Source organism: Megalops cyprinoides, chromosome 22, assembly GCF_013368585.1.
Source record: "Megalops cyprinoides isolate fMegCyp1 chromosome 22, fMegCyp1.pri, whole genome shotgun sequence".
Lineage (NCBI taxonomy): Eukaryota > Metazoa > Chordata > Actinopteri > Elopiformes > Megalopidae > Megalops > Megalops cyprinoides.
The window spans coordinates 26,260,555-26,273,586 of record NC_050604.1 but is presented as its reverse complement, the minus strand read 5'-3'; the positions used below and the strand labels follow the sequence as shown (position 1 = coordinate 26,273,586).

General features: G+C 44.9%; 1 protein-coding gene across 1 annotated transcript; it reads left to right on the top strand.

Moving 5' to 3' along the window:
- The first annotated feature begins 1,921 nt into the window (after positions 1 to 1,921).
- On the top strand, positions 1,922 to 11,753 carry zgc:165520 (uncharacterized protein LOC571872 homolog). The gene is made up of 11 exons (XM_036517371.1): positions 1,922 to 1,951; positions 4,826 to 4,903; positions 5,171 to 5,270; positions 5,550 to 5,624; positions 5,968 to 6,035; positions 6,139 to 6,247; positions 7,119 to 7,192; positions 7,397 to 7,531; positions 8,609 to 8,719; positions 11,423 to 11,509; positions 11,683 to 11,753. Exons 1-10 carry the CDS (start codon positions 1,922 to 1,924, stop codon positions 11,498 to 11,500), a joined length of 858 nt encoding a protein of 285 aa, XP_036373264.1. The 3' UTR covers positions 11,501 to 11,509; positions 11,683 to 11,753.
- Positions 11,754 to 13,032: the final 1,279 nt, after the last annotated feature.

Below are 13,032 nucleotides of genomic sequence, written 5' to 3'. Positions count from 1 at the left end.
AAATAGTTGGCATACATGGGCAACATTACTATAACGTGAATAGTTATCAAAAATCCCGGAGGGTGTGAGTTTTCAATAAACTCTACATACATCTTATAGACTCATCTCGCTTTAGTCCCTCTTTCAAGGAATTTCAATTAATTTTGTTAAAAGCTTTTAGCGTTTAGCTGAGCTAAAGACTTTGATTCAGTTTACATGAAATATAGGCCTACATTTGAGTTTTATCTGGCCGATGACCCCCCATGATGATATTCTGGTGTGAAATTGACTTTCTCACGTATGCAGTCTGAAGACTCCAGTCTACAATTGTATATTCCAAGCATACAAACTCATGATAAGCCATTACTAAGGCAAATGTGCATGATTAAGGAGTTTTTTTTTATATCTGTCGATCCATTAAGCAACGTTTGCGGCCAATCTGTAGGCTGCCCTGACGTATCCTCCGTTGCGTGAAAGTTACTTCGGGCATCACGAGCCCCAGCGATATATTCAACCAGACACAACCCAGACTGACCGTTTAAGAACGGACGTCACTGTAAGAATGCGTTTGTACCACTAAGTGGCACCATGGACCACAGCGATCATCACAACTTCGGCTGTACGAAATGATCTGGAGCTGTCTGAAGTTGCATCTTTGTTTTCATGCAGTAGCAACTAAATATTAAAGACAAATTGATGACTAAAATGTGCACAAAGACTCGCTGTCATAGAAGCTCGTGATTTTGGTTTATCGCTGAACCTGCTGAAAATCTAACACATAGCCTATCACTGATGAACAAGGACGTTAAACGTAGAAAGATGTAAAAGCATTGCATTGCACGAACGTGCATGCTATGCAATTCCCTTGATGGGGGCATCTGTTTGGCACATAAATAGTATAAGGAGAAGAAAGAAGAAATTACTGATGTTCTGCAGTAGCTTTAAAGTAATCCGGGTTTCAGTCAAAACATTCAACTAACTGGTGCGGTGGAGTTACAGGTACTGATTGTGTCCAGGTGTGTCTGTAGATGTCGGTGCTGTCTGACTGGCTGTGACACAACGATCGCGTTTCCCCTTCGCAGGGGCTGTACGGAGTCAGAAGACGCATGTAGCGCAGCATTAGTATGCACTGCATGGGCCTCCTCAGCTTGTGCTCCCAGATTAAACTGTACATACTTTTTCGGGTATCTGAAGCAGCCACAGGCTCTGTGCAAAGAATCGTTTATGCTATATCTATTTATGCTATTATTTAACTCTGTGTTAGTGACCAAAATAAATAATGCTGTGCATGCTAATTCAAAAGTAAATACTTTTGTCATGGCATTAAACATTGACACTATAAAACCGGTTTTTGGCATTATGGCATTATTTGGCAACTGTTTTTTTATCTTCTCAAATGAGCAGGACTACACAGTGCCTTCATTAAGAGCTCGATAGTTGGACCGAGTGCAGGTACACTTCTGACAGGGGCGCGGCGTCAGACAGGTACGCCACCGGCATGGGCGCGGCGGCGTCTGCACCGGCTAGTGAAGGATCGGGACAGAGGGAAGGCGCATGCGCGAACAGCGGCAAGTGCGCTTTACAATATGATTGCGCAGGGAGGGAGAAAGAGAGAGACGGAGAGAGAGATTAACTGCACAGTACACAACTGTTGTTTTAATCCCCCTTGAGAGGATAGGCTTAGTAAAACTACGGGTTTGAAAGGCAGCAGCCATATTGCATGGACATAACATTGAAAACCTGTATATCAGCCTTAATTGTTATTTTAATAACAAATAATTATCAGACTTGTGAGCTAATTATTTGAAACTTATATCTGGTTACCGATATTCAAGTTCTGCATATTGTCACAGCACAGTCTTGGGAGTGGTTGTTATTTTTTAAAGATTACGAGGTAGCTGTAAGTTTTTTTCATCACTACTGTGCTTTAAAAGTTTCCAGAATGAAAGATCGTTTGCAACAACTCAAAGAGGTAAGTTTCTCTGTTGTTTGACTTGCTGTGGATTCCATGACTAAAAGCAGAGTTAGACCGATGGACACATTTCCGATGGATGCATTTCTGATTCCCTCGTATGGTTCATAATGCAGACGTGTTGTTGAACTGTGTTATTTAACATACCTTCAACGATCGATTTGACCTGCTGAGTAAGATAAATGATAGGTCACACTCGCAAATGTTCGCCGGTGTCTGTGTTCAGATGAATCAACCGAATGCTTATGAATGAGATTTGAAGCAGATACATGCAGGTAACTGCATTCAAATGTATTACTAATCTTTATATGTTTTTCATTAAAAGTTTTAAATAGCTGTTTCTGGAGAGAATTGAATACTTTATTGGTGCTGACATCATTATTATCATTTTGTATTGTTCCATTTTCATGGAAAACATTCGTGTAAGGTGAAAAAAAAGATTGCCGAGCTCAAAGATTTAAATGAGAAAATATTTGAAAAAAAAATGGCGTGGACTTTAGTTTTCATCTTATATTTAAGTTGCTTAGTGCGGAGTTTAACGGTCTGCGACCGTGGCAGCCGTGTCCGCACGGAGCGTGACTGAAAACTATAATTCCGATGTCACGGCAGCCAGTGAGGTGCACGAAATCCGAGCAGGTGTCCCTCGGCCCGGTAACGTAAGTGTCGCTCCGCGCTCCTCTCTCTCTCACCTTTTTCCCCTTCCGTTCGAATGTCCTTAAAATGACTCGCACAGAGCGAGTGTCAATCAGCGGCTCCATGAATGAAGCGCGGGGAAAGAGGGGGGCTCGACGGGACACCAGGAGAGGGGGAGGGGTGCCGGCCAGAGCGATTAGGAAAAGAGGAAAGACGGGGATTGTTTTTTTTTCTTCTCATTCTTTTTGATCCCTGGGGCATATGGTCACTCGTTTATCCTCTGCCAGTGTGATGGGACTCTTTTTTTTCTTTTTTTCCCCCATCTCGAACGCACAACAGGTCACAGATTACCTCTGGTTATGAAAGTAATCGTAATGTATTGTTATGGTTGTTATGCGCTCTGTTATTCCGGAGTAGGCACATGCACGCTGGAGACGGGGTCAGGCCCTGACTGTGTGGCTTTTTACTGTGTTTCGCTGTGAGAGACTCTTGCGCCCGTCATTTTCCGCATTACATAATATTTTTGGAACTTCATTTCCTGTAGCTGAAGCATTGGCATGCAGGGATAGAAAAAATCAGTACTGTCTGCTGATGATGTTGTTTTAAGAGGTACCCCTGTGACTCCTCAGAGTAGGCACCTCCAGACTGCATGCCAAAGGAGGGAGCCCTGCGTCTGATATGGACAAAGGAACTGTGGGGAATTCTGAGGTGTTTAAAGTGCCATTTTTTCAGTTATCCTCTGGTAGTGGTGCACAGCTCAGTTTAAATACCCAGGAAGTGGTGTAGCTGGGGCTTGATTTAAGACTACATCTAAATGTAGAATTCGTCCATATATGTAATATTTTTGTGCTATAACCTGGCAGTCAGCTAGAAGCATCTGTCTATTAGACTGGTTGGACTGTATTGCTTCAATGCCCCAGACTGAAACTCAAACTGAATCATGACCAACTGTGTTCAATGTGGCCATCTAATCTATCTAATCTAAGTGCTGAGATTACATAGCCAACCAAAACCAGGACTAATATGTTAGGGCAGGAACACTGCCTGGAATCCTTCCAATAGTGACTGGAACTTTGTTGATCACAAATGAAGCCCTCTCCATGACGACACGCATCGTGCTGTCTGAAGACTGCTGCTCCTGAGCTCTTCACTGCCATGAGGACACGGAACGTTTATACGGACCCACTGAATGAGAGACTCCATGACGTGAATTGCTCTCCCTCTGACCAATCACCACGTGCGCACGGAGTGACTGACAGATGGGGGGCAGGGCAAAATGTGTAAGGAAGAACCAGGCTCACACAACACATCGCTCACAGGCTGGCGAAGCGTCTGTGTGTGGGAGATGGAGGGATGGGGAAAGGGAAGGAAGGAGGGAGTAGGACAGATATGTCTGCAGTAGAGAGCTGATCCCGATCAGCGTGTTTCCAGCTCCAGCTGGTGGTGTGGCCTGGGCTGTGAGTAATGCTACATGCTAATCCCAGAGAGCCTCTGCGTCTTCATTAACCATACCGCTAATCTGCAGCACATTTACGCCATGCGCTGATGTCAGACGCAGGGCTTCATGGGCACGCATGATCGCTCTGAGCAACGCCAGCGGGTGGAATGCGAGCAGAGACCAGCCAACAAGCAAAGGAAGATGGCTCTGTGGCCCTTGTTTTATGTGTGGGGAAAAAGCAGCTCCAGAGATGCCTCTTATTTGTCAACCCATGGAAGGTGGATCTTTCAGCACAGCCGCACTAAAAAAAAAAAAACACAGCAGAAATCCCACTTTTACAATAATCTGAAAATTTTGTGCATAACTGCAGGATGTTTTGAGGTGATTCAGTGGTTTTGCAGTTATAATGTCACCCCTAGCGCTGGAGGGTTGTGTGTTCAGTCCCCAGATGAGACTCTGAAAAACCTTGACACTGAAAGACAGGATTTTATGGGTAATGATTATGAAATTATGAATTATAATTTAGGGCAGCAATCCTGTGATGTGCTGATATTCTGCCCGGGGAGTGTGCTTGTACATCACACTGTTTCAGCCCATAGAGGTCAGGATCAGCTCCAAACCTTTCCAGCCACATCCTGCCTCAGTTCATTCTCCCTCCGTCTCACACACCATGTTACCGTTAATGTCCCTTTGATTTCTTCAGATAACTTTTTTTGTTTATTTTAAAAACCCTGGAGGAAGTGAAGCAGCAGGAGCTGCTCTGTGTGTGAGCTGCTGATGATGTCATGTCTGTCTCCCTGCAGACATGTGACAGAGATGACACAGAGGAGGTTCAGGTTGCAGTGGACAATGCGGCCTTTATGGACGAGTTCTTCTCCCAGGTAACCCTTCTGTACTGCACCAATGCACATCACAAGTCTGTACTGCGCTAATGCACATCACGTCTGTACTACACTGTACTTCACACTTGTTGCTTTACACATATTGTATTGTACGTGCAGTGTGCGTGTGTGTGTGGTGTCTTGAATGTTGTCTACATGTACTGTACACATAATGACGTGTGTCTGTACGGCACGTGTGTGTCTGCAGTGCTGTGTCTGTGTGTCCTCAGTACACACGGTGGACGCGTCTCTGTCTCTCTGCCACAGATTGAGGAGATCCGAATAAGCATCGACAAGATAGACGAGAATGTGGTCGAAGTCAAGAAGCTCTACTCCGTCATTCTGTCTGCTCCCACGCCAGACCAGAGTACACACACGCGCGCGCACACACACACACACACACACACACACACACACACACACAGACAGACAGACACATACACACACCATGCCTTCCTTTTTTCACTCTCTCTCTTTTCTCCCTCTCCCAAACCCTATCCCCTAGCATACTGCCTCTGTCTCCTCTCTTCCTCCAGTGTCCTCTTTGCCTGTTTTTATCATTCCATGGAAAAACATAATAGATATGTTTTCATATCCCTGTCCTCTCTCCAGCTATCTAATGCTCTCTCTCTCTCTCGTTCCTCAGAAATACAAGATGACTTGGAAGCTGTTACCAACGAAATCAAAAAACTGGCCAACAACGCTCGCAACAAGCTAAAGAGTTACTTTCTCTCTGCACATTTTCACAGTGTTATAGTTTCTCACTCTGCTTTGCAGGGGTAGTGAATTAATGATTCAGATATAACTTTTGTGCAGCTTAGCATGGTGTTGCAGGGCTGGTAACCGAAAGGTTCCTGGTTCGATTCCACACTATGGCAGTGCTGCTGCACCCCTGGGCAAAGTGCTTAAGCCAGAATTGCCTGATTACATATCCAGCTGTATAAATTGATAACGTGAAAATTGTAACCTATGTAAGTTGCTCTGGATAAGAGTGTCTGCTAAATGACAGTAATGTAATGCATCGCAGTTTCCCATGTTGTTGATGTGCTGTTGCTGTGTGGCAGGTATCGAGCGGAATCTGGAGACAAACGAAGAGAGAGTGTCAGCCGACATGCGGATCCGGAAATCGCAGGTACCTGAGGGCAGGGAGGGCGTTGTCACCACAGCACGCTCTGACCAACCTCGTGTGCGTGCGGCTGGGTTGACACAGTTCTCTCCCTATCTCATCCTCCCAGCATGCCGTGCTGGCCAGGAAGTTCGTGGAAGTGATGACCAAGTATAACGAGGCACAGGTGGACTTCAGGGAGAGGAGCAAAGGGCGAATCCAGAGACAACTGGAAATTAGTAAGTCACTCTGTCACTCTATGCTGGCCCTGGTGGGTCACAGTGTCTGCGGGGCTACTCTGCCCTGGTCCTGGAGGGCTGCAGTGTCTGCAGGGTTGCTCATCCAGGGCTGTGGTATCTGCAGAATATCTGTTACAGCTGGGTTCTTGGCAACCCGGTTAAGCTACATTCTGGTTAAGCTACATTCTACATATAAGCTGGTTAGCCCATTCTCTGGTGCGCCAAGAACTCTATTTCCTCCAGCACCTCTCTGGCTCTGTACAGAGTCTAGTACATTACTTCCTTTAAATTCCTTTTAAAAACTTATTTACACAAATGTGCTTTTTATTGACTTTTACCATTTTAGTTGTATTTTAATGAATTTTATGATTTTATTTGATTTCATCTGCTTTGATGAATTAATGTTTTAGTTTTATTCAGAACAGACATCCTCTCGCACAGCAGACCAAATAAACACCCTGGAACAGAGAGACTGATTTTAAAAGACTGAAGACTGATTTTAAAAATTAGTCATAAAAAATAAAAATAAAATTAGTCATAATCCACCCCCCACCAGTTGCTTCAGTTGTTTTGAATTTCGGAAGCAGAACAGTTCAGTATGCTTCAGTACAGTTCAGTAAGCTTCAGTACGGTTCAGGACAGTTCAGTATGCTTTAGTGTAGCTCAGGACTACTAAATGGAGATCTATGCATCAATGGGTGCTACACTGTGCAAGTGTGTAAACACGTCAGTTCAGTACAATTCCTCATTGTTCGAGCATGCAGGCATTTCAGTGCTACAGTGTGAGACTGAAATTGTGTGTTGGTGCTACACTGTGTCAGTGAAGTGTATGCCATTTCAGTATTAACCCTTTCCTGTGCCTCCTCTGCAGCCGGTAAAGTCACGACCGATGAAGAACTGGAGGAAATGTTGGAGGGGGGGAACGCAGCGGTGTTCACTGCAGGGGTAATGTACTCTCACACAGCTGTGTGTGTGTGTGTGTGTGTGTGTACATATGAGACTAGGCATACATATTGTGTGTGTGTGTAAATGTGCTGTGTGTGTGTGTGTGTGTGTGTGTGTGTGTAAATGTGCTGTGTGTGTTACTGTGCTGTAGTACGTCCCTCTGTGTGTCATTGTGTGTGTGCTTTAACCCTTTCCTGTCTGTAGATTGTAGACTCGGGCATCTCAAAGCAGGCGCTCAGTGAGATTGAAGCTCGACACAAGGACATCGTACGCCTGGAGAGCAGCATCAAGGAGCTGCACGACATGTTTGTGGACATCGCCATGCTGGTGGAGAACCAGGTACCTGTCTGTGTGTCTGCTGTATGCCTGAACATATCTGTCTGTCTGCATCACAGGCTTTCTCCCCCTGTCTGTCTGTCTGTCTCTCTACATGTGCAGGTATTTCATGGTCTCTCTCATTGTCTCCAGCTTTCTGTGTCTTTATACTTCAGTGTAGTCAGTGAGTGTGTGTATAGCTCAGTGAGTTTTATTTGCTAAGCAGCGTATTGACTTTCACTCTATGAAGCTATGAATCCAGGTGCTTCAGTATAACCACAGACATTTTCTTGATCATTTAATGCTTCCTGAGGGGAAGACAACTCTAAGGTGAGTGCTCCCATTCCTGTTGTTGATAGAGGTGTGCTGTTTCAGGCTCTGTTTTTTTGCTAGTGTGTAAATGAGACAGTTCAGTGCATCTCATTGTGTCTGCACGTTTTGGGTCTGTTTTTCAGGCTGACATAGTGGAGGAGTTAAAGACCCGGGTCACTAGATCAGTAGGTCATGCTGTAATACTCAAAGTGGAGACCTCCAGTACTGTCAGGTACCGAAGCATGTAAGGTACTGTACCCGAGCTGATCAGAGAACCAAACCCTGCATTTCTCCTCTGCTCTTGGTTTGTTTCCAGTGGTAAATAGGCTCTAAGGCTTCCAGAATCATCATAGTACACATTTTCAGGTCATGTCTGGCTTTCATAAAACACATATTTAAAAACTTTTTTAAAAAAGTTTTTTTTTTCAATAGTGGGAACTAAACAGACACGGACAACTGTATAGCTTACTATATGTGTCTTATTGTGTAGGGCAATGTTGCTGGCTGGTTAGATCATAAGATAACTAACAGCCTCAAGAATCTGCACCAGTCAGTTGCAATGGATATGAGGCCAGTCAGTTGCAATGGATATGAGGCTACTGTGATCCTGTCAGTGTTTCTAGGCACCCCTCTTTCCTTTGGCTCAGTTGATCCAATTTTCTCTTCCTTTACTCCCTCCCCTTTCCTCCCTCTCCATGTCATCTTTTCATTTCCTGTGTCCACTGTCTGCCCTCTCACTGTTTCTCTGGCACCCTCCACCGCTTCCTTGGCCCCTCCTCTTCCTGTCAGGGTGGCATGATTGACAGGATCGAGAGTAACATGGACCAGTCCGTGGGCTTCGTAGAGCGGGCGGTGGCTGACACCAAGAAAGCGGTCAAGTTTCAGGCCGAGGCTCGCAGGGTGAGTGGCACAGAGAGTGCCCACCCCACCCCCACTCATAATACCCACTCGAATTAACCCCTTATCCTCATTAATCCCCAAGCAACTTAACCCTTTATCCTCCCCTGCCAGAGTTCCCGCCATGATCACATTCCATGAACCCTCTGATCAACCTTCACAGAGGATTTGCGCTGCACATGTGTGCTGAGTTTGCATAAACCCTGCTGCTCCCCACAGTGTGGAACAGTTTTTTTGTTTTGTTCTGTTTTTTTTAATGGAAAATTCAGCTCATTAGAGTATTATCAGAAGTGATAGAATTAGAATAAATGGCACGTAACGTTCCTGGACTTGCATTAGGACACTAACTCATGCTGTTGTTTGTTACTCTTTTACTCACTTTTTTGTGTTGGGTAAATGTTGGGATCAGCATCTCTGCGTGTCTTTGAATACAGCTGTGTTGTGCAGGGTATGTGGGCTTTGCAAAATCTCTCAGGGGGCAAATGTGCACTGGGCTCATCTGTGACTTAAATCAGTGGCCCCTAATCTAGCGTGATCTGGCCTGATCTTCCCACATTCTGCCACAGGAGACCATCCCAGTGTTAATTATGTCCTCACAAAGCTTGCAGTCGGCTTTGAGGGCACTTTTCTGAAATTATGATGCCAGGTTTTACGCGGCTGTGTTGAAAATCCAAAGCCTTTGAAATTAGCGTTCTAAGCAGAATGATTAAAACTAGGCTTTGTCGGTGTTGTAAAATGTGACGTGTGTTAGCACAGCATGTTGCGGTGGAAGGCAGCAATGAAATTTTCTCCGTCCCAGGTGGGAGGAGGTGTGTGGTGGTGCAGGTAGCAGAGAGGCATTCACACTGCAGAAACCGCAATGTGCCACAGGGGCGTGGAGGGAGTGTAGCTTTTGTGAGTGGATTGTGTAGCAATACCCAGCTGATGAATGCAGGACGAAAGCGTGTGCTTCTGGTGTGCAGTAGGGTTCCCGCAGCCACAGTGGTATCTTGGCTGAGTGTTTTTTTTGCGTTAGTCTGTGGGAGAAACCTCGGTGTTTCCAGATGCTGACAGCCTCTTGTTTCTGTCCCTGTGTAGAGGCTGATGGTAGTGTAAGTGCTCTGCTTCCCATCCCTCTGTCACAGACTCCTTACAAAAACAGAGTTTCCAGCCCAACCTGCAGCCTCCATCTATCTGTCCATCTGTCTGTTCGTCGCTACCTCCTTCTCTGTGCTGACAGCGACCCCCGGCAGGAGACCACACCTCCTGTGCGGAGCAGTGAAACCTCCTTCCCTGTGCTGACAGCGACCCCCGTCGGGAGACCACACCTCCTGTGCGGAGCAGTGAAACCTCCTTCCCTGCCCCCCTCTCTGCAGTGTCTGTTTCCTTATACTGGATGTAGGAGGACACAATTCCTTCCTCCTCCTAAGAACCTGCCCACCACTTCTGACCGAGCACTGCGTCTATATCTAAACTGGAAGGGAAACTTCACAGAATGTTATGGTACTCATAAAAAAAGTGGAAACTCGAAACACACTGCTATTACATACCACAGCCCAGTGAACATCACCCACCGTGTACGGGACGGTGCCTGGGTTTGTCCCGCTCCATCCATCCACCCCTCAGTCCCTCCTCCCCGTCTCTCACACGCTGCTGAGGGGAACAGCCCTGTGACATGCCACTGTCACCGCAATGGCCAGCCTCCAGAGGCCTCACTTTGCCTCATTTTCCTACCCTTCTGCCTTCCCTGGAGCTAAGCCAATCAAAACTTCCTGCCATACCTCTTCTGAGAACTGTGCTTATGACAGAACTGCATGAAAGATTAGTAATTGGAACATAGCAGGCCAGCTTTAAAGAATTTGTTCAATGGTTAACATATTTTTACATTGCATATTTTTAAATGACTAATATTTCAGTGGTGATGTTATGTTTTGAACTCTTTCATGTATTCAGTTTAAAATCTCCACATTTTCAGTATTTGTCCAGTACTTCCTCTTCATTTCCAGCAGTCTCTCTGTCCTTCACACAGTGATTAACATTACCTTGCAAATACCATATATTTCTTTCCATATAATTTTCCCAGTATTCCCAATGATATTAGTGTTTGTGCATCTGTAAATGGCAATATTAAACAGACAGCGCAGACAGTTAGGTCTCCCTCACTCAGCACCTGTACGCACACACACACACACACACACACACACACACACACACACACACACACACACACACGCATGCACACTCTGTGTGTCCCTCTTCACTGATAGTACCCCTCCCTCTCATTACCCCCCTAAACCCTGGCTGTCCCTTTGCTTCCCTCGTCTCCCTTCACCCCTGGACCTCGGTGGGGCTGAGGCCTGTATCATCATTCTGAAGGATGTGGGCTCCTTTTTGTGAATGTTCTTCCTCAGTCTGTTCATTATTATGGTCTTGCATCGACTGAGATAGGGTCAAAAGGTTAATGATGGTTCATGTTAGATTGTTAGTTTGTTTTCCCTCACAGGAAATGGGTGGTTAAATCCTGGCAAAAGTGTCAAAAATTTCAAAATGGACTCAAAATTTATTCCATTCTGAGCTTGGAACCTTTTTTTGCACTATTGGCATTGTTTGTTCTCTCTTGCAATCCCATTTTTTTCCCTTTCCCCACTCTCTCTGTCCCTAAATCTCACTACTCCACACCATGTCCCTTTCTCTCACATCTCTCTCTGTGTCTTTCCCCCTCTGTAGAAGAAAATGATGATCATGTTGTGCTGTGTCATTCTCGCCATTGTCCTGGGATCGGTTATCTACAGCTTCTTGACATAAAATCTGCAGGTAAAGAGCTAATGCTGTCCAGAGTTCCACGTTCTGTGAAGCTCCGCATCCTGTTCCTCATGGCTTTTCTGTGCATCATGTTTTTCACCTGATCTTCCGTAGCGCAGATGTAGTTTGTGTTTAATGCCGAAGCATTTCTCTTACAGTATCTTATTTCTGTTCCTCTGTTGCAGGTGTACAGACCCCCACCCTCCCTGGACCGACAGCATAATTGATTTGAAAAATGAGTTAGATCTTGTTAGCAGAGAGAGATCCATGCCTATTGGTCTGTCTGGAACTTATCTCTCTCTCTCTCTTTTTTTTTTTTTTTTTTTTTGAAATTCAGTCTTCTCTCTCCTCACTGTCACCTCTCACTCACCCTCTGTTTCTGTTCTCTCTGGATGGGACCTGAATTGGTTCTCCATGTAAAAGACAGGAAATGCAAAGCTTAGTTTAGCAGTAACTGAACTCACACCCTCAACAAGAATACACTCAGATGCCAGATTGTTTTTTTTTTTTTTAAGTAACTTCGTGATGAATATGATAACGGTGAATATAATGAAACATGTATGTGGAAATGGTACCTATCCACCACTGCAACTCTGCACAATAAATACTACAATTAGTGATATAATCAATAATATCAAATTTTAATTCTTCTTCACAACTATGTGAATAAAAACTACACTAAAAAATGATGCGCCAAATGGGCACACATTGAAGCGGTGCCCTTGAACTTCTTCCGAAATGAATTGATCAGCTCTGCTGAGTTTGCAGCGAAGTGACCAGGCATCGGTGTGTATGTGTACGTTTGTGTGTGTTCACTCTCCTGTGATAATCTATTAGTAGCGGTATCATAGATACAATGTTTATAAGGGCCTTTCTATTTTACAGCATTGATTTCAGTTTCTGTAGCGATGTCTGTTGATGATCCTTGTGTAATTAAAGACAAAACTCAATTCAACTTTGAGTCCATGTACTGTTTTGTCATCGGTTATGTCTTTCCCCTTGACTGTCTGTTTCTCCATTATCTGAAGTCTGTGTATGGTCTGAAGAGTTCACACTGAATTACGGAAACGATATTTTCGAAAGCAACTAGATTAATAAGCAGCACTTCGATTACGGTAGCGCTGCACCTCGCTTCCTTTTCCGTCTGTGTGTGGCGGCACAATTGACAGACCACAATATCCAATTGAAATCAGCGGCTACAGGTGGTAGCCAATCAGCGTTCGGGCCGTGAATTTAAACTCCCATTGAAGGGCGGGCTTTTTACGCCAGTGGACAGTTAAAGAAATGGGGGCCCAATGGCGAGGCGCACACATTTATCTTCAGCCTGTTGTGAACGGTCAGTACAGGAACCAGCCATCTGGACTAGCGAGGAGGCAGCGCACGTTCAACTTCGTACACATATTCAGCTGTCATTGGCCAGAATTCTCTATTTGCCACATTAAACCAATCAGAATTCAACGCGTTTAATACTTGTTGAATAAAACATTCTACCGGTGTGGTCGTTGAATAACAAATTTTGCCCATACAGATGACAC

Bases quoted from the DNA above. Each gene is read 5' to 3' on its own strand.
- zgc:165520 (XM_036517371.1), top strand. From the start codon at position 1,922: ATGAAAGATCGTTTGCAACAACTCAAAGAG. The intron at 5,271-5,549 runs GTACACACACGC...CTCGTTCCTCAG, and splicing joins TGCTCCCACGCCAGACCAGA to AAATACAAGATGACTTGGAA. The intron at 6,248-7,118 runs GTAAGTCACTCT...CCTCCTCTGCAG, and splicing joins CCAGAGACAACTGGAAATTA to CCGGTAAAGTCACGACCGAT.